This window comes from Pteronotus mesoamericanus, unplaced genomic scaffold (assembly GCF_021234165.1).
Source record: "Pteronotus mesoamericanus isolate MK-2021 breed Mesoamerican mustached bat unplaced genomic scaffold, CSHL_Meso_final contig_221, whole genome shotgun sequence".
Taxonomy (NCBI): domain Eukaryota; kingdom Metazoa; phylum Chordata; class Mammalia; order Chiroptera; family Mormoopidae; genus Pteronotus; species Pteronotus mesoamericanus.
The window spans coordinates 15112392-15138151 of NW_026555092.1; the positions used below are offsets into that span (position 1 = coordinate 15112392).

The 25760-nt window shown below is 45.0% G+C and overlaps 2 protein-coding genes and 1 non-coding gene across 3 annotated transcripts in view; all 3 read right to left on the bottom strand.

Moving 5' to 3' along the window:
• Nucleotides 1–6611, bottom strand: part of TRIT1 (tRNA isopentenyltransferase 1) — a 36798-nt gene extending 30187 nt beyond the window's left edge. Inside the window, 1 exon segment of the mRNA XM_054572033.1 lies at nt 6429–6611. Coding sequence (XP_054428008.1) covers nt 6429–6602 — 174 coding nt within the window. The 5' untranslated portion in view covers nt 6603–6611.
• Nucleotides 1–25760, bottom strand: part of MYCL (MYCL proto-oncogene, bHLH transcription factor) — a 37917-nt gene extending 12157 nt beyond the window's left edge. The window contains exons 1-3 of the mRNA XM_054572032.1: nt 25653–25760; nt 24794–25298; nt 19431–21643 (exon numbers count right to left, since the gene is read on the bottom strand). Of these exons, the coding sequence (XP_054428007.1) occupies nt 21042–21643; nt 24794–25298; nt 25653–25760 (1215 nt within the window). The 3' untranslated portion in view covers nt 19431–21041. The remainder of the gene's footprint in view (nt 1–19430; nt 21644–24793; nt 25299–25652) is intronic.
• LOC129069527 (U6 spliceosomal RNA) lies at nt 11567–11677 on the bottom strand. Its single transcript, XR_008529022.1, has one exon. It is a non-coding gene; the product is annotated as a U6 spliceosomal RNA (small nuclear RNA).

Here is a 25760-nt window from a genome sequence, read left to right on the forward strand (position 1 = left end):
TTTAAATAAAGATTAACTAGCCCTGGCTGGTATGGCTCAGTTGGTTGGAGTGTCATCCTGTAAAACAAATGATGGCAGGTTCGATTCCCTGGTTAGGGAGTGTACAAGAAGGCAACCAATCTGTGTTTCTCTCCCCTCCCCACCCCCTTCCTCTCTCTCCAAAGGCAATTTTAAAAAAAGCCATTGGGTAAGGATAAAAAAAAAAAGAGCGGTAACTATAAATTAGGAGAGAATACTGGCATCTGAAGAGTTCAGCACATTGTCTAATTCTAATCAATAGCTATTTAAGGAATACTATAAGCCTAGGCATGAGTATTTTTTAATGCTCTCCAGGTGATTTCAATGTGTGGATGGTGGTGAGTTAGAAGTATTGTGCTATGCAACAAGATGTAAACTAACCCTCTCCCCGACAAAAAATAGTAAGAAAACTACTGACTGGACAGCTACCCAAAGGTATCCAGACCTACCTAAGCATGGACAATACAGAATCCTGTATTTCATCTGCAATTAACTACACGTATGTGAAAGGAACTCTGCAAGAAAAGCAACAAGAATGCACAGTGAAGACAAACAGGCCCTGGGTGTACCTTTATTTACACTAGAGAATCAACATTTTTTGTTTACATCTGTAATTCTCAACAATTAAAGGAATTATAAACTTCAGACAAGAACTCTTTACAAATGTTAAAACTAACTTGTATGCCCTAAAAAGTGCACAAGAATATACTAATTAAAAACTTATATGGCAAAAAAAAAAACCCTCATAAAAAATGATCAACTAAAAAACATACTTCCAATACATGAGACTGTATAAAGGGTTAAAAGTTGTAATACACAAAAAGCTCTTACAAGTCAATAAACACAAGCATGAAAACCATTACACAGAAATGGACACAACAGGTATGCACAGGAATTTAAAGAGAGAAAAACAAATGATCAATGTACCCCTAAAAGACTCTTGACCTAAGAAAAGAAATATATTTCTTGTTTACCAGACTGACAACAATGAAAAAGACAGGTAATACACAAACTGCAAGAGTAGTGGAAACAGACATACCAATGTTACAAAACTTTTTGAAAGCAGTCTGGCAATATGTATCAAAGTGTAAAGTGAGCAACTCAACAACAAAGATGACCAACCCAATTTAAAAATGAGCAAAAGACCTAAATGGATATTCCTCCAAAGAAAATATACAAACAGCCAACAAACAAAGTAAAGATGCCAAACATCATTAGTCATTAGAGAAATGTAAATTAAAACCACAATAAGCCCAGTATGGCTGGGTTGTTTGGGCCTTATCCTGCAAGCAGAGAAGTCGTGCCCTTTGATTCCCAGTCAGGACAGCACATGCCTAGGCTGCAGGTTTGGTTCTGGTCAGCAACTAATGTTTCTCTCCCTCTCTTTCTCCCTCCCTTCCCCTCTCTCTAAAATCAATAAACATGTCCTCTGGGGTGGATTAAAAACAAACAGACAAACACAATGAGCCTGGAGCATTTTCCTGTAACCGAAAGGTTTCCCGTTGGATTCCTGGTGGAGGCACATACAGGAGGCAACCAACAGGTGTTCCTCATATCCATGTTTCTCTTTCCCTCTCCCTCCCTCTCTAAAAAGTCAATCAACCAATCAATCAAGATTGCTTCCACAAAGAAAAAAAAAACAAACAAACCAGTAAGTAATAACAAAGGACAAAAAAAAATTTAGAAAAGAAAAGAGCTCTGGCTGGTGTGGATCAGTGGACTGAGTGCCAGCTTGAGAACCCAAAAGTAGCTAGTTTGATTCCAGGTCAGGGCACGTGTCTGGGTTGCAGGCCAAGTCCCCAGCTGGGGGCATGCAAGAGGCAACCAATGTTCCTCTCCCTCTCTTTGTCCCTCTCTTCTCCTTTCTCTGAAAATAAATAAATAAAACCTTTTAAAAGAAAAAGATTGCCTCCAGACAGCCCCCATTTCTTCTGGTTAACAGGTTTTGATGACTTTTATTTCATATGCTAGTAAGCCTCAGATCCACTATCCATCCCATCTCTCCTTTCATATGCCTCTCCCATGCATCCCAGATCTCCCTTGAGCACTATCAGACAACAGTCCTTTGGTTAAAAAAAAAAAAAAACACTGCTCCTAAATTACATCCCAAAGCAGACAAAAAGAACACAGAACTCCACATATATTAAATGTCACACAACTTGCTTACTAGTCAGACTGCCAAAAAATCATTTGCTTCTCCTCTTGTAGGTTTAGGCAAACAAACCCAAAAGAAACTGTGCTCCTACGTATGACTGCTGCTTCTCCAAGTGACTTGAAGAACTGAGGCATTAGAGGTACTTCCTCTACATAAATCCAAATAGAACACTTTGTTTATTTTCTCTTGGCATATAGCTAGTGACCTATATTTCCAGGCAGTCATTGTGCATCTTTTGGCAAGTGCCTTCAAGTTTCTCAGTACAAATGTTTCATCCAGTCACCAAAGGCAATGCATTGTACCTTGAATTTACATGCCAAGAAAAAGACTCAGACTGAAAGGAAGACCTTCAGTATCACCTTCCTGCAATATATGAGACAGTACACTAGTTAGAAGGCCCAGATCCAATTCCCAGGTGTGCAAGTGTCTTTTGCAGTATGATCTCCAGTCTGCTCTTTAATCTTTCTGTACCTCAGTTTTTCCATCCTGGAAAACAGAATTGTATTACGGGCCCCTCCCTGAATTTGGACTCGTACTGCGGACTGAGAATATTTATGTTTCTATAATTTGTGAAACTGGAGTTAGGAAAACTCAGAAAATTAAACACAAATGTTGTTTCTCATTTTTTCAGACCTGTCATGCAGAATCCACAGTAGAGCCTAGGAAGAGTCCCTAAGCAAATGGTTCTTACTTTCCACTCAAAAAATAACACGTAAGAATGGGAAGCAAGAGGCCAGGCAGGACCTTCAGATGCTACATAGCTACCTACAGAAGAAGCAAGTCAGTATGTATTAGCTACATGACAGTATTATCACTCTAGACATATTACCCTTAACACTCCATTGTAGTTTTACCTCAAAGAAGCTACTTCAAAACTTAAAGTACTTACTCATTCAGTGTTTACCAAAAACAAGCATTTTCCCTAATAAATGCCCTGGTAGGGGTTGCGTTGGGGTGACCCTACAGTTAAGGTAGGACAAAGAGATGACACCCCAAGTATCAGGTACAAGACAATTTAAGATTTAAGGCAGTATTTTTACAATCCTGTCTGAGCTACTAGTACACTTCTGAAATACAAAATTGTGGACAGCATTCCAAAAGGGATTCTTAAAATGCAAATACTGGATTTTTTTAAAAATCAACTTAGAAATTTGAAAACAACTTTCTAAACATTGCACTTCCCATTTGGCCACCCTTTGGTCTGTGCAGCTATCAGAACAAAGAAGCTTCCCGCTCTGTCTAGGCTCTCCACAAGGCCACGTTTCCCCCTTGTTCCAGTAAACATTCTCTTTGCTATCACTGAATTAATGACGTTAACTTATATTTCTATCCAGTTGCAGCACATTTTATGCCCCTAAGCAATGCATCATATGGCTGCCATTCAGTTCAACACGTCACTTGACAGACGTCACTACTAATTCATACTATGATTCACAATATAAATCCTAAAATACATTTTATATTTGATCAAAATGCAGCACACCCTTGTGAAAGAAAAGTGACATGTAAGTTAGGAAATGCTCTCTGAAGACTGAATCCCACAACTCCTGCCACACTTGAAGGGGAGACCTTTGTGTGGATAAAGCATCAGGCATGGAAAGTAGAGAGACCTATGTTCAATTCCACGTCAGCTACTTACTTTAAGACCTTTAGCCTCTTTTCTTATCTGTGAAATAACATCTATGTTATGAGGGTATTGTGAGGATAAACAGTGCTATACAAATTTCAGTTGTTATTATTATTATTCTGCCTTAGATTTATTCAAAATTGACAACGTTTAAGGAGCTGGTCATCCAATATTAAGAATGTCATTTTCCTGTCTGGGCAGTGCAGTTGGTTAGAGCATCCTCCCTTTATGCCAAGGTTGCAGGTACAATCCCAGGTCAGGACACATATAAGGATCATCCAGTGAGTGAAACAACAAATTGATGTTTCTCTCTCTCTCTCCAAAAATCAATAAATATTTTTATTTAAATGTCATTTTGTTCACATGCTTACCAAAAATTTCCTGAGTCAACCTCAAATCACTGAAAAGCATCATCTCCTTCCATTGGCTAAAAAAACAAGCAAAGCAGCACTACCCTTGCTGAAATAGAAATGAAGAATTGGGCACATTCACAGTGAATGGGGCAGAGATACTTTATTTCATTATTTAGACTGAAAAGTAAAATCAAAGGTCAAAGTTTCCCAGTGGGGACCAAGATATTAATCAAAATTAAATACAACCTATAGCTGACTCAGGAAGCTCAATAATCACCAAAGTAATATGAGTATTGTTCATACATTAATTAATCCTCACGGCCTCCCAAAAAAGAAAGAAATTTAATTCTTGTATTCTAATTATTTATAATCGCAGGAAAAATTTGAATGGATCGAGACGCACCATTTTAATAAAGCAGGTCAACAAATACTTTCTTCATTATCTATCTATCCAAACTTCACCTACCTTTCAAGTCCCTTTTCAGAGAGCTTTCCATAATTATGCCACCCTTCACTGATTTCTCCCTTCTCAGGAATTCTATGGTTTATTATAAAGTTTAACACTTACAGCCTCTCTTCTCTCGACCCTGCCCACCTTGCAAAGCATCAGTTCAAACACTTAATAGCTGTTTTGTTTCATGTTTAACTGGACTAAAATTTCTTGGGGTCAGGGATTGTGGTTTTTATCTCTTCTAGAGGGCCTTTCAGAAAATAGCACCTACCATAATATTGATTGATTGACTGATTCTAGAGAGAAGGGAGGGAGAAAGAAAGGGAGAGAAACATCAATTGGTTGCCTTTTGTATGCGCCCTGACTGGGGACTGAACCCACAACCCAGGCATGTGTCCTGACTTGGAATCGAACCTGCAAACTGTCAATTTGTAGGACACACCCAAACAACAGAGCCACACCATCCCGGGCAGCACCTACCATATTTTTACCACTTATCATGTGCCATATATTTTATTAAGTGCTTTACATACTTAATCGCCTTTAATCACAATGTTGTATTACTGACATTATACTTGCTCTTTTACAGAAGAAACAAGCGTATGAAGAGGTTCGGCTGAAGTTGCTTATCTTAGAAAAGAGAGGACTGAGATTTGAGCTAAATCAGCCTCTCAAAGTTGGCAAAAAGTAAAGATTGTGAACAAATATTTGCTGAAGCATCCTAATCATTTCATGAGTGTTCATCACTGTATCACCCCAAATAAACTAATGAGGGTAGAAACCTTGCCCAGAGGTTTATGAGGTACAGTGGGCAGAGCTGCCCCTCCTTGCCTACTAGGTTCAGCACCTGGTATTTCATAACAAGTAACTCATTTACTCTATTAAAACTCCTAACAGTAAATTCTTTTCAACAAATAGCATGGGTAATTCCTCCATCGGAGATTTACCCAAAATGCCACGCTCTCTCACTCCGAACAAAAATGCTCCCACGTGCCATGTGTGCCACATTCCTTCTAGGTCTCCCTTTGACTCAAGGAAGAGGACAAAGCCTCCTGTTTCCCAACAGCCAATAGGTTAAAAATCTCAGCACTTTTTTTTTAAATCTCAGCTTTTTAAAACACGCATTTACCAAACGCCTGGCTTTCTTCAGAACAGGTCATCCTGCTCTTCGTTCTCTTCATTCTAACATCATGATCTCAATTATTAATCATCACAGCCCCGTGAGGTAGGTAGTATTTTCTCCACTTAACAGATAACGTGCAAAAAACCCTGACACTGTTAAGGTCACGTGGCCGATGGCCGATTAGGGGCTAGAATCCCGATCTCCTGACTATCCAACCGGTTCCATTTCCTCACCAAAAGCTCATAGATAGAAACTGATTTATCTGGTGCTCAGATATGTAGCATTCTCTGGGCACTCTAAATACCAAAAACTCTAGAATAATTTTCATTCAAAAGGTATTTATTGGACGCCTACATGTCAACCTTGCAGGTTCAAGTACTATCTCCTCCACCTGTTCGTTGTGTGACACAGAGCAAGTCTGTTTCACCTCCTTGGGTGAAATCCCTCATCCGTAAATGGAGGTAATAGTACCTACCAAACAGTAATGTCACGAGAAATGAGATGATGAAAGTGAAACGCCTTGGCACTATGTCTGACAGATGTTGGGAGCTTAGTAATTATGGGTTCCCTTCACCTCCTCCTCCGCCCCATTAGCCTCAGGGTTCACTCACTACCCCCACGCCACAGAGTATCCACTGGGTCAGAGGCCTGCACGCAGCCGCCGGGTTTCACAAGCCAGGGGCCAAGCCGCACGGTCATACCTGCATGGAGTCAGCGCTGACGATCTCGCCACCGAGCCGCTGGCCTAGCTGCAACGCCAGGGTCGATTTGCCGGTGCCCGTGGCCCCCAGAATCACGACAAGTGGCAGTGTCCCTGGCAGGCCCCGGATCCCAGGGCCCACAGAAACTGCTCGTGCGGCCGCCACCGCCGCCATCTTGGAGATGTGTGCGCTTGCGCGGCAGCAGCTGTCCCCATGACAACTGGCAGTGCGCCTGTGCAGACGTGGGGCTCTGGAGGGAGGGTGAGAAGGGAGGAGGGAGCTGTGGCACGGAGGTCCCCAGGCTTGAGAGGCTCCCATCAACTAGCCGGTGTCAGAGCTTCAACTACCGGCTCTCTTACGTAGGGGATGGCAGTCCTTTCTAATAGGGATGTCTTCCTGTTATTGTCTCAGAGCACTCAGTTATTTTTCCTCTTAGCACTGATTACAATATGAAATTATAAACTGACAAGACTTGTCTTTTATCTGACTTTCCACTCCAGGCTGTTCCTTAAAAGCAAGGAACAGATTCCGTCTGGGTTATTACTGTATCTCTAGTACCTAGCACAGTACCTGATACCGAACAGGCACCCAATATCGTGAAATGGAGCGAGGAATGGCCTGCCTATCTAGTGCTGGAGCCAGTCAGCTCGGATGTGTAGCATTCTCTGGGATCAGAGCCGCCTGTTTTCAAGCAAGAGTGGCTGCTCTAATGTTTTCACCCCACAACGCAGTCAGACACAGTCAGAAGGCAGGGCAAGACTTTCCATCTCTTTGGAGAAAGGATGCAAGCAAGAGATGGGTGAGCACAGAGAAAGGCAAGTAAACAACCCACAAAATATGAAGAGGAAAAATAAAGCAGGAAGGATAAAGTAGTAGCAATCCTCAGATTAAAAGTGGGGGTAACGAAAATTAGGACCAGAGAGGACCAAAATCCAGGACACTCCACAACCTTTAAGAAAAGCTTTGGGCCATGGCTGGTGTCGCTCAGTTGGAGCATTGTCCGGTAAACCAAAAGGTCGCGCTGGTACGATTCCCGGGGCATATATACCAAGGTTATGAGTTTGTCCCTGGTTCAGGTTGTGTGCACAAGAGGCAACCGATTGATGTTTCCCTCTCATATCTATGTTTCTCTCCTTCTCCTTCCCTTCCCCTCTCTCTAAAAAAAGAAAAAAAAAAAAGAAAAGGCAAGGCTTTGGAATCAGATGGACCTGGGTTCAAATCCTTGCTGGGTCACTTATCACCTATGTGGCCTCACCCAATAACTTTACTTCCTAGCCTCAACTTTTGTATCATTAAACACCTCTCAGGATTACCATAAGGAGAAAATAAAATAATGTCTGGAAAGTGTCTGCTACAGTGCCCTGGCATATAACAACCAACATTTGTTGAATACTTTGTATTATTATAATAGCAGCACTCCATGCATCTTACTAAAGGGGTAAGAGCAGCAGCTGAAGGGCTGAGAAATTTTCAGTTATGTGTAAAAGTGTCTAAATATCTACTGTATTAACCCCTTCTTAGCCAATTTAAGTACATTGCTTTCTTCCTGAGATTACTTGTCTCTTCCCAGATCACATCACCAGGGTCCCTTGGGCCAGAGGAATTACTCCTGGAAGTTGAGAGCGTATGTGAAAATGCCTGCCAATATGTGGCCTGCCTGGAATAACTAAGAATACATTTCTCAATCACTTGGATCGCCATTGGCGTAATAGCCACTTTTGTAGCCAGCTTTTGTTTGGAGAACACCAGATCCTAGGGTCCTCGTACCTCTTTTTCTCAATCCAATCTGCTTTGATCAAAAGCCTTGTTCTCTCCAATTTGTGGTACCTGCCTGGGGCTGGTTTTGAAATCGAAATGTGTGGCCACATATTGGCAGACACTCTCAACATGATGGTTGTTAACTGTAGAGCTTTTGCCTGGAGACTTTCAGAGGGTACAGTTACCATGACAACCAACAGAAAGATGACAGACTGGAGAAATGATGCAAATAAAGCAAAAGGGAGACTAATTTCATGATGACAATCTGACCATGACAGAGTATGCTCACGCACAGATGGGAAGGCACTGTCCAAGTCACGACCAGGTGACTGTTATTAGAGAGAGGAAATAAGAGGGGGGTGAAATTTACCACTGAGAGACCAGAAGAAGGAGAGGCTGGTTGCCAAGGCAACTAGGGAGAAAGAAATGAAAAAATGGGGCTTTACCACAGCAGCAGAAAATTGCTTCTAGCCAAGCAACACAGGACTGTTGCTATAGAAACAAAGAGAAGAGGGATCCTGTAGACCATGGGGAGAATTATCACTAAAATGCTGAGCAGGAAATACTCCTAAATCAGAATGGAGCTCATGGTCCAAAATAAACGAGAAGTGAGAAAAACATCGTGCCATTTTCATTCATTGTAATTCTAGCAGTCCTACCAAAAGAGAGTGGGAACACATTTTATAATACCTTTTCAGTATTTTATTTGTACCTCTGTCTCCCTAATGATCCTCTGAACTCTAAATTATACTTAGAATAGGTCCTGCAAGATAATCTGTAAATTGAAATCCTCATTGGAGAGGTTAAGTTCAAGGGGAAATTGGGAAATTAAAGTCTATGACCAAGAGTTAATAAGTATTTCTTTAAAAAATAAAAACAACATAAAACCCTCTAATGGGAAGCTTTGCAAGGTAATAAGGACACAAAAGACAACAAAAGGGAGTCAGGAAAACTGTTTGTAGTCATGCCCAGTATTAGCTTTGACCCCTTCTCCACCTTTTATGAGGTCAGATGGGATGTGGCTCCATCTATTCTGAAAGATAGCTCAAGAGGGAAGGGAACCTCTCACTGAAAGTGTATGTATATATGTAGAGGTGAGGAACACAGAAGGCCATCTCCCACATACTCCACTGCTTATAGATTATTTTGGGCAGAAAAATTCTAGTTTAAAAGGCAAAAATGCTGGGATAGGTTCAGTCTGGAAGAGCATATCTAAAATGTAGGAATGAGGTACTAGGGATGCTCAGATTACCTGGAGGGTAATAATTCTTTGTCCTTCTGAAAGTCCATAGCCAGCCATCTAATTGTCACCCACAATGTGTGAGTGTTGTACTCTGGGGCAGATGTGTAGTCAGGCTGGGCTCCTCTGCACCTATCTCCCCTTCTTTAGGACGTTGAGGGCAGTACATTGGGTTGGATGCACATAGGAATATGGCAAAAAAGGAGAAAGGGAGAGGTGCAGAAAGGCAGAAGGGAAAGCCGGGTGATGACCCATTATTGTTTATTATTTTATTTTCTTAACAAAATTTTTTTTATTATTTATCTTTAGAGAGAGGGGAAGGGAGGGAGAAAAAGAGAGAGAGAAACATCAATGTGTGGTTGCCTCTCACACGCCCCAACGCGGGGCCTGACCTGCAACCCAGGCATGTGCCTTGACTGGAAATCTAACTGGCGAATTTTTGGTTCTCAGGCCAGCACTTAGTCCACTGAGCCACACCAGCCAGGGTTTATTATATTATTTTCCATCCTCTGTATTTTTTAAATAATTTATTTTAGCCCTGGCTGGTGTGGCTCAGTGGGTAGAGCGCCCGCCTGCAGACAGAAAGGTTGTTGGTTCAATTCCCAGTCAGGGCACATGCCTTGGTTGTGGTCCAGGTGCCTGGCCAGGGCGCATGCTAGAGGCAACCGATCGCTGTTTCTCTCTTATATAGATGTTTCTCTTCCTCCATCCTTTTCCCTCTCTCTAAAAATAAATAAATAAAATCTTTAAAAAAAATTAACAAAAATAATAATAATTTATTTTAAAAATTTTTAGAGAAAGAAACATACAAAGAAGTCTACTGGTGAAACCATGAGAGTGGAAGTTTCATTCAAAGTGAAGCATCCAGAAAGCTCAAACCTTCAGAATAGAATTCTGGAGGATTCTGTGACAGTTTGAACAGAAGGAAGAATGTGCAATGGGAGGACTGAAGCATCTGTTTCCAAGGTAAGAGAAGAAAGTAGGGCCAAAGACAAACACTAGCCCTGGCTGATATAGCTCAGTGGACTGAACGCCAGCCTGTGAACTGCAAGGTCACCAGTTCCATACTCTGTCAGTGCACATTCCTGGGTTGCCGGCCAGTCCCTGGTTTGGGGTGTGTGAGAAGCAGCCAACTGCACATTGATATTTCTCTCCCTCTTTCTCCCTCCCTTCCCCTCTAAAAATAAATAAATAAAACCTTTAAAAAAGAAAAAAGAAGACAAACACTAGCTTTTTGGTACAACCTAACGCGCCTTTGCAACCTAACCCCATACTAATTAGGCATCCTAAATAAAAACTATTTCCTGTGGGGGTATTTCATGATGAACTTGGTGCCTGTATTAGTTTCCTAAGGCTGCCCTAACAAGCTACCGCAGACTGGGTGGCCTTACACAATAGCATTTTCTCACAGTTCTGGAGGCCAGAAGTCCAAAACCCAGGTGCGCGGAGGGTCATGCTCCCACGCTTCCCTCTGCGGAAGAATCTGTCCTTGCCCCTTCCAGCGCCCGGTGGTTGCTGACAACCCTGACATCCTTGTCTGTGGCAGCATGACTCCAGTCCCGCCTCTGTCTTAACGTGGCTCTCTTCTCTGCGCGTCTCTGTCTAAATCTCCCTCTCTTTAGGACACCAGTCATTGGATTAGAGCCCGGCCTAATCCAATATGACCTCATTGAACTTGAGTACATCTGCAAAGATCCTATTTCCAAATTAAGGTCACATTCACAGGTTCTGGATAAACCTGAATTTAGTGGGGGATATTATACAACCCAGTACAGTGCCTGCGAGTAATCACACCTTCCATTGGTTTGGTGAATTGCTGTTTCCATTGGCGATCGGTTAACGCAAATTTGGGAGCATCAGAATTACTCAAAACAAGAAAGCAGAAGAATAGAGTAGCGCTCACCCCGTTGTAGAGTTTAGGTTACACCTAAAGTTGACTTACAGGGTTTGCTTCAGAGCACACCAGAGTGTTCTCAAAGGGCGCTCATTTCGGGCGTCTCAGCTCTCCGAGGGCCTGCATACCACAGAGCATTGCTGAACGCTGTAAAATCAGAGTGGAGGAGGAGCAAAAGGGGGAAAGATGCAGAGCCATCCAAGGTCCTTGCCAGTTCTAGTCTCTGGGCTTTTTTTTTTTTTTTTTTTAAATATGGAATGCTTCATGAATGTGCATGTCACCCTTGTGCAAAGGCCATGCTAACCTTCTCTGTATTGTTCCAATTGTATTTGATTTCTTTATTTTCTATTGTTACAATTTTAGTATATGTGCTGCCAAAGGGAGCACCTCAGGACTCTTTTAAGCTTTCTCCTGTACTCCTCTGGCCTGTTCTCTTTCTCATGGCTTGGCATTTTGGGCCTTCATCATCTTTATAACCTGATGAGTTTCAAGCTTGTATCTTCATTTCAAACCGTTTTCTAAAGCTTCAGTGTCACATTTCCTACTTCCTCTGTTTTGGATGACCCCATCATTTCAATCTCTGTGTCCCAAACCACAATCAGTTTCTTTTCCTGACTTCCCTATTTCAAAGAATCACAGAGGATGTTTGCTATTGAAAGGATCTGCTTAGAAATCTAGTGCAATCCCTCTTGTTTTCTAAAAATGAGACCATTCAGCCAGCAAATCAGACCAGATTTCTCCCCTTTCCCCAGGTTCCACACAACCTTCCCAATCCCTTTCCCCAAAGCGACTCCCTTAGCCTAGAACAGTGTCTCCTCTTCACTTAGCCAAATACTACTGGCACTTCTAGTTCCAGTTAAAGTCACAATATCCCCAACAAGAACTTTCTTAATGACTTCAAACAAAGTGCTCTCTTCCCCTTCTGAGGCTTGTGACCCTTGTCTGAAACATGTATTGCCTTATTTTGTAATCATGTTTGTATGCTCATAAACTTCCATAAGGAACCATAGCTTCATCTTCATTGCTCTTCACTATGTGGGAGGTACTATTCTAGGTACTTTACATATAATTTATTTACTCTTCACAACAGTTCTATGAGCTAGGTATTAATATTATATCCATTTTAGAGAAGAAGGGAACTCACTCAGGGAGGTGAGTGATTTGCCCAACACCACATAAGCAGCAACCCTAAGTTCCTGTTCTTAACCATTACACAGGATGGGGCAAAAGAAAGTTTATAGTTGTTCTTATGGAAAATGATACATTAATTAATGACAATACAAGAATAAATTCTGTGTTTTACATACTCAGATCTGTAAACCTGCTTTGCCCAACCCTGTGATATACCATCTATATATACCACCTTCTGTGAATGTTTTTGTATCTTTGTATCTCTGCAGGACTTGGTTCTAACCCCTTATTCCAATGTTTTTCTAAGTGTGACCTCAGGATTCCACCTCCCTGCTTGCTTATCAGCAATGAAGACTTCGGGCCCTGACCTTTTGCATCAGGGTCTTGGAGGTGGTTAGATTCTAAAAACACACTCAGGTTTAAAAATCTCTGCCTGAATAAAATAGGAATTAGAGGATTTAATGACTGACTGGGGTCAGTTGACTATAGCTCACATGAAGGCACCACAGTGCTGAGTAAGGACAAATGGAGGGCACATATGTGCAACAGCATCACAGACTGGCCCCTCCTGCTTGCCATGGGTCATGGGATGCAGTGGACCCATCAGAGACTCAGGTCTCTGCCCTGTTTTTCTCCCCTGCCTATCTCAGTCTCCCTAACCCTGGCTCCTCCTTCCTCTATGATTTGCTGACTCTTGAGCATCATCTATATGTGTATTTAAGATTACTTCAGAGTACTCCTGGAAGGCTTTCTTATTTTACCAATCTCTCCTGTCTGTCACCTTTCAATAGGATGAATCTGTATTCTAGGTGTGGCTTGTTAAATGGTTTAAATAACACTAGTCATTTGGGGAGAACACACTTGCAAATTATATATCTGATAAGGGATTAATACCTGTGGTAGGAGTTAGACAGACGGGAGCAGAGCAAGGATGATGGGCCAGGCACAGGAGGTCCCCAGGGTGGAGAGCCGGGAAAACAAGGACCTCGCCCCCTCCCCCAGGGTAACCCTTCTTCCCCTAGCATATTGCTAGTAACGAGGTTTAGACCCCCTGACCTTCTGTTATCTATGGTCATGTGGTTCAGGCCCTCCCCTGACCTATCTTCCCCTGCATGTTGCTAGTCATGCAGGCTCAACCTTCTTGGAGTGGATATAAAACAAGTAGACCGGAGAGTAGCTCATAAGCATTAAGCCCCCAGGACAATGAGGTCCTGACCCACATCAAATGCATCTAGGCCTTGATTGTGTTTCAGCTTCAGGCACAGAAAAGCAGCAAAACTAGACAAGCAGCCCCATGGTGACAGCAGGACCAGCTGCATTGACTAATCACCCCCTGCCCTGGCACTGACCAGTCAGCAGAGACCGTGACTCTGAAAGGGCACACCTGGAAAGCTGATGAATATTCTATTGGGATCCTCCCCTGAGAGAGCGAGGCTCTCTCTGTGGAGCACGCCCATTGCTCTTTCCCCTCCTTCCTCTCCAGGCAAGATATCCCTCGAAACCTCCAGAAAAATACTTATACCTTGGTACTCATCAGCCTCAGAATGTCAAACCCTGGACTTGTCACATTTTGACAACAAAAATGTTTCAGCACTAGGCGCTTGCTCGGGACTCGTTGCACTTGCTAGAACTTGTGTGAGTCATGATGCTGCCTACAAGAGCAATTGCTTCATGGTTTGATACTCCTTGGTTTTGGCACTTTTCAAGAGTTCCAGAATGAGATAACAAGTACGGATGTACCACTGTACCCTCAAGCTGGAGGACCCCATGACGCTGTCTCTGTGGAGCACGCCCACTGCTCTTTCCCCTCTTCCCCTCTGCCCCAGAGGCACGTGGTATCTTTGTCTCTCTTTCTCCTAAGCTCCAATGGCCCTCCTTTTGCCTCTGTAACTTGTTCCCTGAGCCCATTTCTTCTACAGCTCACTTCTTCTGCCTCTATGACTTTCTAAATAAACTTTCTCTTATAGTTTGAGTCTTGGCTCTGAAATCTTTCTTAGCCAAAACTCGAGAACTGAGGCTGCTGAACCAAGGTCCAGTCTGAATCCACCGGTCTAACACCAGGTACCACTTTGCTGCCGACATATCCAGAATATATAGAGAACTTCTAAAACTAAAAATAATAATAATAAAAAAATCCAATCCAAAAATTGGCAAAGAACTTGAATGGCCATTTCTCCAGAGAAAAAATACAAATAGCCAATAAGCAAATGAAAAGATGCTCATCATCACTAATCATTAGGCAAGTACAAATCAAAACTACCATGAGTTACCATCTCATATCCATTAAGATGACTACGATAAAAAAAAATAACAAGTGTTGCAGAGGATGTTGATAAATTGGAACGCTTGTGCGTTGTTGGTAGAAATGTAAGATGGTGGAGCTGTTGTGGAAAACTATGTGGGTTTTCCTCAAAAAATTAAAAATGGACTCACCATATGATTCAGAAATTTCACTACTGGGTATACACCCAAAATAACTGAAAGGTGGGTTTCAAAAGGATATTTGTATATCCATGTTCACAGCAGCATTATTCATAATAGCTAAGATGTAGGAGCCATTCAAGGGTTCTAATAGATATATAAACAAAATGAGGTACAGTGTATACGTACAATGGAATATTACCCAGCCTTAAAAAAGGAAATTCTGACATGTGCTACAACATGGATGAAGTGAAGTAATCCAGCCACAAAAAGACAAATGGTGTATGATTCCACTTATATGAGCTACTTAGTCAAAATCAGAGAGACAGTAGAACAGTGGTTGCCAGAAGTTGGGGGAAGGGGAGAATAGGGAGCTATTGTTTAATGGAGAGAGAGTTTTAGTTTTACAAGATGAAGAGTTACGGAAATGCACGGTGCTGCAGACAATGGTTGAATAACATTATGAATGATTTAATACCACTGAATTGAATACTTAAAAATGGTTAAGATGGTAAATTTGTCATGTATATGTAACTGCAATAAAAATAATTGGGAAAAAGGATTATAGCTAACATGCTAATAGAATGCTTACCACATGGCAGGCAACAGTCTAAACATTTCACATGCAATAACTCACTACAAAAAAACTCTAGGTACTAAGCATTTACTATTGCTCACAACAATCCAATGAAGCAGGCGTTAGTATTTATACTTGTTTTACAGATATGGGAGCTAGGAGAGGTTAATAATTTGCCCATGGTCATGCAGCTGTAACATACAGAGCCAGATTTAGAGCTGAGATCTGTTGGGTGTGAGAGACCACTTAACCATACTGCTTCCCACAAGTTTAAATATGATCCATCACTTCCTGGGCACCTACTGGACCCCTGACACTGAGTCTTATGGTTTTTAATAACTCGCCTGATAGAGACTTTAAGAACATATTTAAGGCCCTAGCCAGTTAGCTCCTTTGGTTAGGGCATTGTCCTGACATGCCAGGGTCGCAGGTTTGATCCCCACTCAGGGCACATACAAGAATCAACCGATGAATGCATGAATAAGTGGGACAACAAATTGATGTCTTTCTTCATATATAAATCTATAAATAAAAAGAAATTAAAAAAAAAAGAAAAGCTCCCTGGACCTCCTAGGAACACATGCCTTAAAAAAAAAAAAAGAACATATTTACATTTCCTGGGCCATTTACATTACCAAAAGAATGGTAACGTTAATACAGTTGGTTCCTTTGGCAGCAGGTCTAAATAAAGACATTATCAAGAGCTGCCCACTGGACTTAAAGTAGAAATGTCCACACCCCAACGGAACTTCAGCTGACACATTTAGATACCTCCCCTTCACCCCTCCCCAGGCACCCAGTCATCAATCACCTCCCAACGAACTGGTTCTCTTACCCTTAGAAAGGAACCTCTCTCTACTCTCACTCCCTCTTATCACCCCCAGAATCTACAAAACCATCCCCACTGCCCTTTTCTTTCCAAAGTGAATATTCTGCAATATCCTGACCCTAGGAGCACTTTAGGCAAATTCAGCATGTCTAAGATAGCTCAACCTGTCTCAGTCTCCCCAACATAGCTGCCAATAGGGGCCAGGGTTAAGCACATGCGTTAAACTTTTATTGTCTAACATGATGACCATTCTCTTCTCTACCACAGGTGGCTTCTCTGCTGCCCCTTACAATGTCCACATCACTAAATTGGGCATATTCTCTGACATCCAGGAATACAGTCCTGGCTATTTCTGGATAAAGATAGAGGTAGGAGTCTGTAGGAATGAGCTAGGAAGGAGCTTAAAATACTTCACATTCCAGAAACACCTTCCCTTCCCCCCCCAGGAGATGGCTTTATTCTCACTCCTTTCTCAGCAGAGCTGGACTCAAAGGAGCTGAAGTTTGGAGTCAGGCAGCTGCTGCTAGCTGTGTAGATTTAGATAAACGATTTACCAGTAAATGCCTCTCAGCTTCAGTTTGCTTATCTGTGAAACAGGTGACACCCTCCTGTTCTCCAGGTTATTGTGAGGATTTAGATATGTAAAACAACTAGCATTAAAGCCTGTACCTGAATTCCTACTATCTTTCTGAGGGCCCAAAATTCTTTCAAGGTTTAGTAAAGGGAGAGAAGTCCTACAAATTAGTCTCTTGACAAATGTCCTAAAAAAATGATGGGGTGGGCCCTCTCTGGAGCATGCCCACTACTTTCTTCTCTCCCAGGCAAGCATCTTTACTTCTCTCTCCTGAATTCTAAGGGTCCCCGTGAGACTTGCAACTAAGGTAGCAACAGGCAGCAGCAGCTCATCCCAGGCTTACCCCCTGAACCTGTGTCCAAGGCCCCCTTTTCTGACTTTTCAGTGAGCAGACAGCTGTGGCTCACTTCTTCCCGACATTTCTAGAGAGCCAAAGCAGCCCTGCCTAGGCTCTGTCCTGTCGCTTCTATCCTAAGCCCTTCCTTTGTCTCACTGTCCCTAGCTTTAATGAATGTACTCTCAAAGTCAAACAATCAATCAATAAAAAGGATGTGAATAGAACTGACAATAAAAGAAAAAGAGGGTTAAAAAAAAAGATTTTACTTATTTTTAGAGAGAGGAAGGGAGGGAGAGAAACATCAGTCAGTTGCCTCTTGCAGGCCCACAACTAGGCACCTGGCCCGCAACCCAGGCATGGGCCAACTGGGAATCGAACTGGCGACATTTTCGTTTGTGGCTCAATACACTGAGCCACACCAGCCGGAGGGTGGCGGGGCACAAGGGTAGCGGGGAAAAAAAAATCGTTTCTCTTCCTCTAAAATCAATTTTAAAGAGAGAAACCCAGTAATCCAATGTGTTTTTATCAAACAGCTACTTATGGATTGGGTTTGGTGATGTTAAGAGTTGTGGGGGCTGCGGGGGTGGGGGTGGGGCGGTGGCGGTGAGAAGTGGAAAGTTTGCCTGACAGGCAACTGGGTTTGGGATTCTGATTTTGTCATGTGACCCTGAGCAAGAAACCTCTCTGGGCTCCAGTACCATGTGGCAGATACTGCTTACTTACCAGGTTGTGATAAGGAGCACTTGGTAAATGTGAGGAATTTATAGTAGCTTTCTGCCTCTACACAGGCTCCACAGGAGCGCAGGAAGGCAGCACCAACCCAGGTTTCAGCTCTAAGGCGGGAGTCGCTGAGGCAAAGTGGCCTTCTCCCACCACGATGCTCGGGGCCTTTCTGAACAGCAACCATTTTCCTTTCAGTCCCAGAAGGGGCCTCTCTGGGGCAAGACTAACACTCCCAGCCCACAAATGGGCAGAGAGGTTGGTCATGGGACATTTGCTTCACTTCATCCCAGTTAAGTGGCAGGCACAATGGCCCCACGAAGTGAGTTCCAAGAAGCAGTTAAGCGAAGGAATTCATGTTTACCTCCTCCACACCTCATGCTAACAAAGCAAGCTGATCATCACTATGCAGAGCTTGAGACTTCTGTCTGTGGAGATAGGCAGAGCTGGTTTCAAAACCCAACTCATTCACTGCCTAGCTGTGGAACTTTGGGCAGTTTTGTTTCACTCTTAGAACCTTGGTTCCCTCTTCTGTAGCACTGGCATGTGATTAGTGTGGCATAATATGGAGAAGTGAGCTCAGATACAGGCAGTGCTCTATCAGGAAGAGCTCTTACTAAACTCTCTCCTCTTGTATTCATAGCAGGTTTATGAGAATCATGTGAAGGAAAGGGAACCTTGATTTTCTCTCATTAAATCCAGGGGAAAAGAAAAAAAAAATCACATTACATCACAAATTCATTGTGATTTTTTAAAAAGATGTCCTGCAAAGGGTCATCATACCACTAAAGAGCAGCACCACGCTAAAGAATGTAAGGCTTTATAGTTTAGAAAGTGGTTTATCCTCTACTACTTCACTGAGTACCTGCCAAACCCTGTGAAGTAGCATTTAGCCCCATTTTCGAGATAAGGAAACTAGGACTCAGAAAGATAAAATTAAAGGCACAGAATAAGTAAGTGGTGGAACCAGGATTTCAAGCCTTCTAAAATACAAATTCAGCACTCTTCGCGATTCACAAGAGAATTTTATGTTCACCAAGTGCCGAGCCTACATTGTTTAGACATGTCTGAAATGGCATTTCAGGAACCCGAAGTGGAATGACCAGGTTAGCAACATGGTTAGAGAAATGCAACCTGCTACCTCCCTTGTGGCCACCCTGAAATCATCTTCCTTGGTTCAGGCAGATTCAGCTGGCATAAGCTGTCCCGACTCTGACATGTTTGAGAAATCTTTTATTAGAAGGTGTCCCAGAAGGCAACATTTTAATATCAGGAGATTGATAGTCACAACTAAATAAAAAAATTTCAGGTAAACCTGCCGTTCAAAATAAATCAGACTCTTGCAACAGAATTGCCCAAGATGTTTTTTCTTGTAGAAAAACAACACCACTTTGCAAAAGGCATACAAAAATACAGTATAAAAAAAAAAAAAAAAAAAAAGGACTGCTCCCAGCATAATACCCAACAGCAGCTTATAAAACACAAGCTATTCAGGTGAGACATCAGTAACCTACTTCCCACCTGTTCTCCAAAGACAGTTCCAGAAGTTGGCTGGCTCCAAAAACCATGCTCCAAAAGATACGGAGGCTTTTCCCAAGCTTCCAGTGGGGTTCTCTGGCACCAGGAAGCAACCTCAGAAACAGACCATCGTGCATAATAGGTTTAGAAGTAGCAGGTGGCTCTCCAGAGCTGCATACAGCCTTCCACCCTCCTTCCGTGTCCCTTTCGAACCCATAACCAGCAGATACTGCTGCCCACAGGAAGGTTCTGGAGGGGGCTGGTCCTTCGTCCAGGCTAGGCTTAGGGGCTCCTGAGGTTGCTCACAAGACACTATAGGGTTGGGTGCCTTTCACAGACTGGAGGCTGCACCCGGAATCCACTTGGAGGTGCCAAGTCCAGCTGGGGCAAAATCTATCATGGCCCACTAAGCAGAGCTCCCACCAGGAAGCAAGACTACCTTCTGGAGTCCAGGATGAGTCCCAGCAGCTCTCCCAGTAAAAACTTCAGTAAGTCCCAGATTCTAGGGAAGGGATGACTCATGCCAGGCTGGCAGGTGGCCCAAGGGTGGCTGCAGAGACAGCAAGCTCCCTAGAGTTGCATGAGAAGGATGGTTCTAACAGAACTTCAAACTTATCAGCCAGGGATTGAGGTGAGAGGCAGCTGGAAAATAGGAAGTGGTACAGTCCTCACCCCTGAGATGCCTGACATCTGCCTTGTGCAAAGATTCCAAGACAGAAGACACCGGGGTAAGGAACAAGTTCACGGCCAGGACTCCAGGCCATCGCCAGGCTAGGGCCCATTTCCCTGTGTCTTAGGGAAACGTTTCTGACCTGCGGGAAAGGGGTACTGTAGAACCCATTGCATAACAAAGGCAGAAGGAAACAAAAAAAGTCCCTTACGAGGACAGAATGGTCTCTTCCTCATAGGAAAAGGCCCAGAGGGCTTTGAGACAAAGAACCTAGAGGCCAAGTTCTTTAAACGTTGTCAAGGTCGCAGCACTGAGAGTGGGAAGAGGGGTGTCATCTAACATTATAATATATATGTATATATTAAAGGTTTCCAACTCCTCAGCTACTGTAAAGTGTCTGACAGTGAGGTAACGGTCCACGTTGATCAAGTCTGCAAGCTTGTCTTCACCCAAGACAGCTCATGTGTCTCCTGGAAAAAGGAGCCTCGGGGAGAGCATCCAGGCCCAGCTGTCCTAGCATCACCCCAGAGACAGCAGTGGGAGCATCCTTTCCCAGCCTAACACTCATCCGGAGTGTGAGGTTTCAAGCAGGCTGGAGGCCCCAACCACGTCCACCACCTGTTGCATAGCATCTGTCAGGCTTTTCTTCAGAGCTAGTAAGTGAGGCAGACCCTGGGGCTCCTCAGTCAGCTGCCTGCCCGAGAAGCCGAAGGCGCCACAGAAGACACAGTGCTCCCGTGAGTCAGGGAAGAGGGAGAGCTGGGGTCCCAGGTTTCCAAGAATGCAAGCCCTTATTGTGTGCGCTGGCTGCAAAGCATTCTGGGATCTACTGTCCGGACTGTCCGACCGTAACCAAAATGTGCAAATTACTAAGGGGGAGAGAAAAGGTTAAAAAAAATAAACTTGGGTCTTTGTAAGACAGAGCAGTCAGGCTTTTTGGTCAGTTAGTAGCCACTGAGGTACGCAATTCTTTTCTGCAGTTGCTGCTGCCGACATCGGAGCTGCCTTTTCTCCGTAGCCATCCTCTTCTCTGCTCCCACCAGGGCTTGCAAGTATTCCAAGGCTTTGCTCAGGATCACCACTTTGGGGGCCTTGGAGCAGCTGGCCAGGGTGGGAACCTGGTCCCTCAGGGCCAAGAACCTTGAACGGAGGTCATTTCGCCTTTTGCGCTCCAGGAAGTTGTGGTTCTTCCTCTTGGTCACATCCTCAGTGTCAGAACTGACAGGTTTGGGGTGGCAGGATTGGGAAGCCTCACTTTCCATAGGCAGAGGGCTCACAACCTCTTCATGTACATCCTCCTCTTCCTTTTCCTCTGGAGCATCTCTCTCCAGAGCCTCTTCTTGGGGACCCCTCTCTGGAGCCCCTCCTTGGGAGCAGCTTTCTGGAGGAAAGCGGGCAGCATAGTTGTGTTGCTGCTGATGGATGGAGATGTGGAAGTGTTTCATGCAGGGGTCCAAAGGGTCTGCTCGCACCGTGATGGTGACCGGCTTCCGTACACCCAGGGACTGTCTCTTCTCCACTGTCACAACATCAATTTCTTCACCCTCTGTCCGAGGAGAGAGAACAAGAGAAGAAACACACCCTATTGAGAAACTCATACAAGGACCCTATGCTGGAGCTTGGGAAAGGAGGTGACATTTTCCCAATTTAGATATAAACAAATTGAAGTGAGGGGAAAGACAGCTGATTCATTTGTAACTGGGTAAGGGCAGTATGAATAAAGGAGGGTAAATAGGCGAGAAGGAAAATATTCTCCAATTTCCTTTTGTACAGCAAGGCTTAGATAAGAACAAAAGGCAAACCCAAGCCAACAGCCCCCGGTCTGCATAGGCTCTCCCCTCCCCCACTTAGAGGATGGAGAGAAAGAGCTATCAGCCTGGGACAAAGTTTAGCTATAAAGATCTTCCCCAGTCGGGCTCTTTCATGCCCCATCAGAATTGTAAATGAGGGGTCTGTGGGCAGAGTTGCCCTTTGTTCCTGCCCAACACAGCCTGCACTTGGGGAATTGTTACTTTTCACAAGTTATAAATCCTATTATTCCCCCACCTCTCTATTCTACTATCCCTTTCAGAGGAAGATTCAGAGAAGGGAGGGCTACAACACATCCCTCCTCACCCACAGGGGGGAGGGAAAGGTTTCCCTGAGGGGCATTTTGCTCCTGGGTTCAATGGGTTTCTAAAGTCATCCATCATTTATAGGTTGCCTGCCCCACCCCCTTCCCTGGACCAGAACAGTGTTGAATCTGTAATTGCAGGTCGGCAAAATCTGCAGGAACTTCACAAAGGTACAAGCGACAGCTACCTGTGCCAGGGGGCACAGAAAACTGAGCAGCAGAAAAGCCCCTATCCCCACACAAGGGCTGAAACACCAGGGACCTGGAGATACCTGGACATGCCCCCATTAGTCCCTGGCTTGAAGGTCTCTTGGGTTACCCCAATCCGGAGAGGAGATAGAAAACCTTCCTACTTCACACGTTTTCCAGCGCCCCCCCCCCCCCAGAAGACCACCTTAATGCATTTCACCCTGACAACAGAAGAGCTCAGTTCTCTGTCTCTTTTGCATATCAGGATGCTTGAGCCCCTTTGTCAGGAAAGCTTCCATTGTGTGGACAATCGCATTATTTCTCCATTAATAAAACCTGACCATTCAGCCCTCCCGGCCCTAAGCCCTGTGATTGGCTGACTACGCTGTGTTTGGAATGCTGTTTTACCCAGCCTCTACCCCCTATTGGCTGAGCTTTGCCATCAGTCATTCTCCCCACCCCCCTCATTGTTTGCAATCTGTTGCATTTTGTTCTGGGCCATGTGGCCTGTGAACCAGGAGCTTGCAAACAGGTTCAGGTTAAAGGGCAGGTCAGAAAATGATTCAGGAGGCTCCCCCACATCCCAGATCTTTAATAGTTCAATGTTAAACCTGGTAGCTGGGAAAGCTCTGCCAAAGGATGACATAAAGTAGGACCACTATTCTCCTTTACAGAGAGTGGTGTCTAACTCTACTCAGGCAAGGAAATGCCCTCCTCCGCTGGACAACAGAGGCCAGCCCCCTCATGTGCCAAGGGAGAAGCAGAGCTAGATCAGCCAAGTCCACACATCTCCTTTGTAACCTTCTGGATATCAAACTAAGATCTCCAAACTCTCAAAACAGTGCTCTTCCGCCCCTACCACTCCATCAGTCTGTGTAGAAATACAGGGTCCGGCAGAAGTAACGCTTGCTTGAGTGTGGTTGGTAGGATAGTAATATGGGTGTAATAATTTATAGTTTTAATTTGAACATTTCCCCTAAAATGCCATAGGGTATGCTTGAATGTGATATTGTTATGTTGCAGATTTACATGCTTATGATTTTGTAATTAGAAAAAGGGGCGTTATTTGTGCCAGACCCTGCACATCTTTATTGGTTTCTTGACCTCAAAATTCCTATTCCAGCCATTAAACACACACAAGCTTGGTGTAGAAAACAAGCAGGTGAGAAATGACCTTAAACACAGTGGACTGAAAAAAAATTGACTTTTAATTTTTCTTGTTATCCTTACTTTTCCCTTCAAGTGTATGATGACTTCTATACCCCATTCCCCAGTTCCCTCTAAATGGTCATGTAAAAGTTATTCTTAAAAGTGACAGTGAGTTTTCTCTGTCCTCATTTACCTGATGCTGGCCTCAGCCTGCACCCTATGAAAACATTCTGCCTGCTATTTCTCTGCTGAGAAGAGGTCAGGCTAAGAACATTGTACTCTGGTGGTACAGGATGCTGGTGTGCCCTCAGTGAGGTTTACATTTGCATTCAAGGAGGAGGGGGCGGCGGGGAGAAAGGGCCTGGCGCTCCATATCCTTGACCCCAGCATGCAGCCCAGAGTCTGGCACAAAGTAGGGACCAGTGAACATTTTTTGAATGCAAGGAGGCAGCTGAAGGTCTCAGATGGATTGAGAGGGAATTAAAGGGTCACCTTTCCACCTCAGGCCAAGGCAACAAGGCAAGGTGTAGCTCTTCTAAGATAAACTTAGAAGACCCTCGAAACATCAAGAAAAAAGTGACTGATTGCCAATGGAAGGTGGTGGAAAAGAGGCTGGCTAGAGGGCAGGAAGCTGGAGCTCACTTCTAGTGATTTCCTATTTCTAAGTCTTCCATCTGTTAATGGGGAGAGTTCATTCCTCTCCTACCTGTCTCATGGGTAATGGTGTTGATGCACAAATGGTAAGTGGTGGGAGCGTCTTAAAGTAAAACAGACAGGAGACTAGGTTTCTAAAAGGATGAAGGCTTTGGCTTTGCACAAAGGGCTCCTCGGCTTCTTCTCTCCCTAGGGGAGTGTGAGTTTCCCAGGAGGAGGCAGCAATAGAAAACTTAAGAGGCTGGAGTGACCCTTAAGGGACCCCTTCCAGCCTCCAGAGGACAGAAATTCCCTGCAGTGCAATCCCAGTATTGTCCCGTCTGAGCGCAAAGCCTCACCCTGTCTCCCCTGTCCCCTGGGGTTCCAATCATCATCAAAGAAATGCTGGCTCCCACGCCACTTCTTTAAACTGTTTACTAACACACCCACGTGCCAGACAGACACCGCTGGGGGCTACACCGGCAGCTTTAGCCAGAGAAAGGGGGATGGGTAGCCGAAGGGCTGGCGAAGACCCAGTGCCTGACCTCAGGCAGCGGCAATTTTGGCCACCCATGGGGTGTACCCTCTTGATTGGCCCAGGGCGGTCCTTACCCGAGTCGCTAGGGCTCTCGGACCCCGAGCAGGCCTGGGTCTTGGGCTCGCCCAGCGGACAGGGGGCAGCGGGTACCGGGTTGCCGACTTCGAGGCTGGGAGCGCAGTCCGGGGCGGCGGACACCTTGGACGGGTTCCCCCGGGGCGCACCAGTGGAGAGCCGGTCGCTCACTGCTCTCTCCAGCCGTTCCCGGGCCGAGAAGCCGCTCCACATGCAGTCGCGGCGGATGATGGAAGCGTAGTTCCTGCCCCAAGCTTTTGAGTGGCCCCGGGATTCTGCCTCATCCCCGGCGCCCCCTCCGGGCCACGGCTCCGGGGGACCAATTCCAGAGGCCGGGTCCCCGCCGCCGGGACCTGAGCCCCAGGGCGGCGACGTGGGGGGCGACGGCACCAGCTCGAATTTCTTCCAGATGTCCTCGCTGGGCGCCGTGGAGCGATAGAAATCCTCCCCGCAGTCATAGTCGTAGAAATAGTGCTGGTACGAGTCGAAGTCCATGTCCGCTCCCTGCGAGAGGGAAGGGGGACGTGCTGACTGGGGTAAGGGCCCAGGGACGGAGGCGTTCCCGGGTCCCCCCGTACAGCCGGCTGCAAGGCCCTCGTCCCTCCCGAACCTCTGGGCTTAGAACCCACGCCCTTCCCTCGCGTCCCGAGGAGCCCAGTCCCGGATCAGCGTGCCCACGGAAGCCGCTCACAACGCGCGGACGAGGCTGCGGGGAGCGAGTTCAAAAGCAAAGTTTGCCAGCGCCGCTCGAAGCGCAGCTCCCAGGGCCCGGCCGGGCGGGGGCGCGCTGTGCCCAGAGGCAGCCTGCAGCCTGCGCCCTGGGACCCGTGCCCATCCACCGGCAGTCCCTAGTCTCACCTCGCTCCGGCCGCCAGCCACCAGGAGCGGACCCGCTCCGGGCCGGCTCGGGGCAGCCCGGCAGACCGAACACAAGCACATGCGCGCCACCGAGCGCGCGGCCCGCAT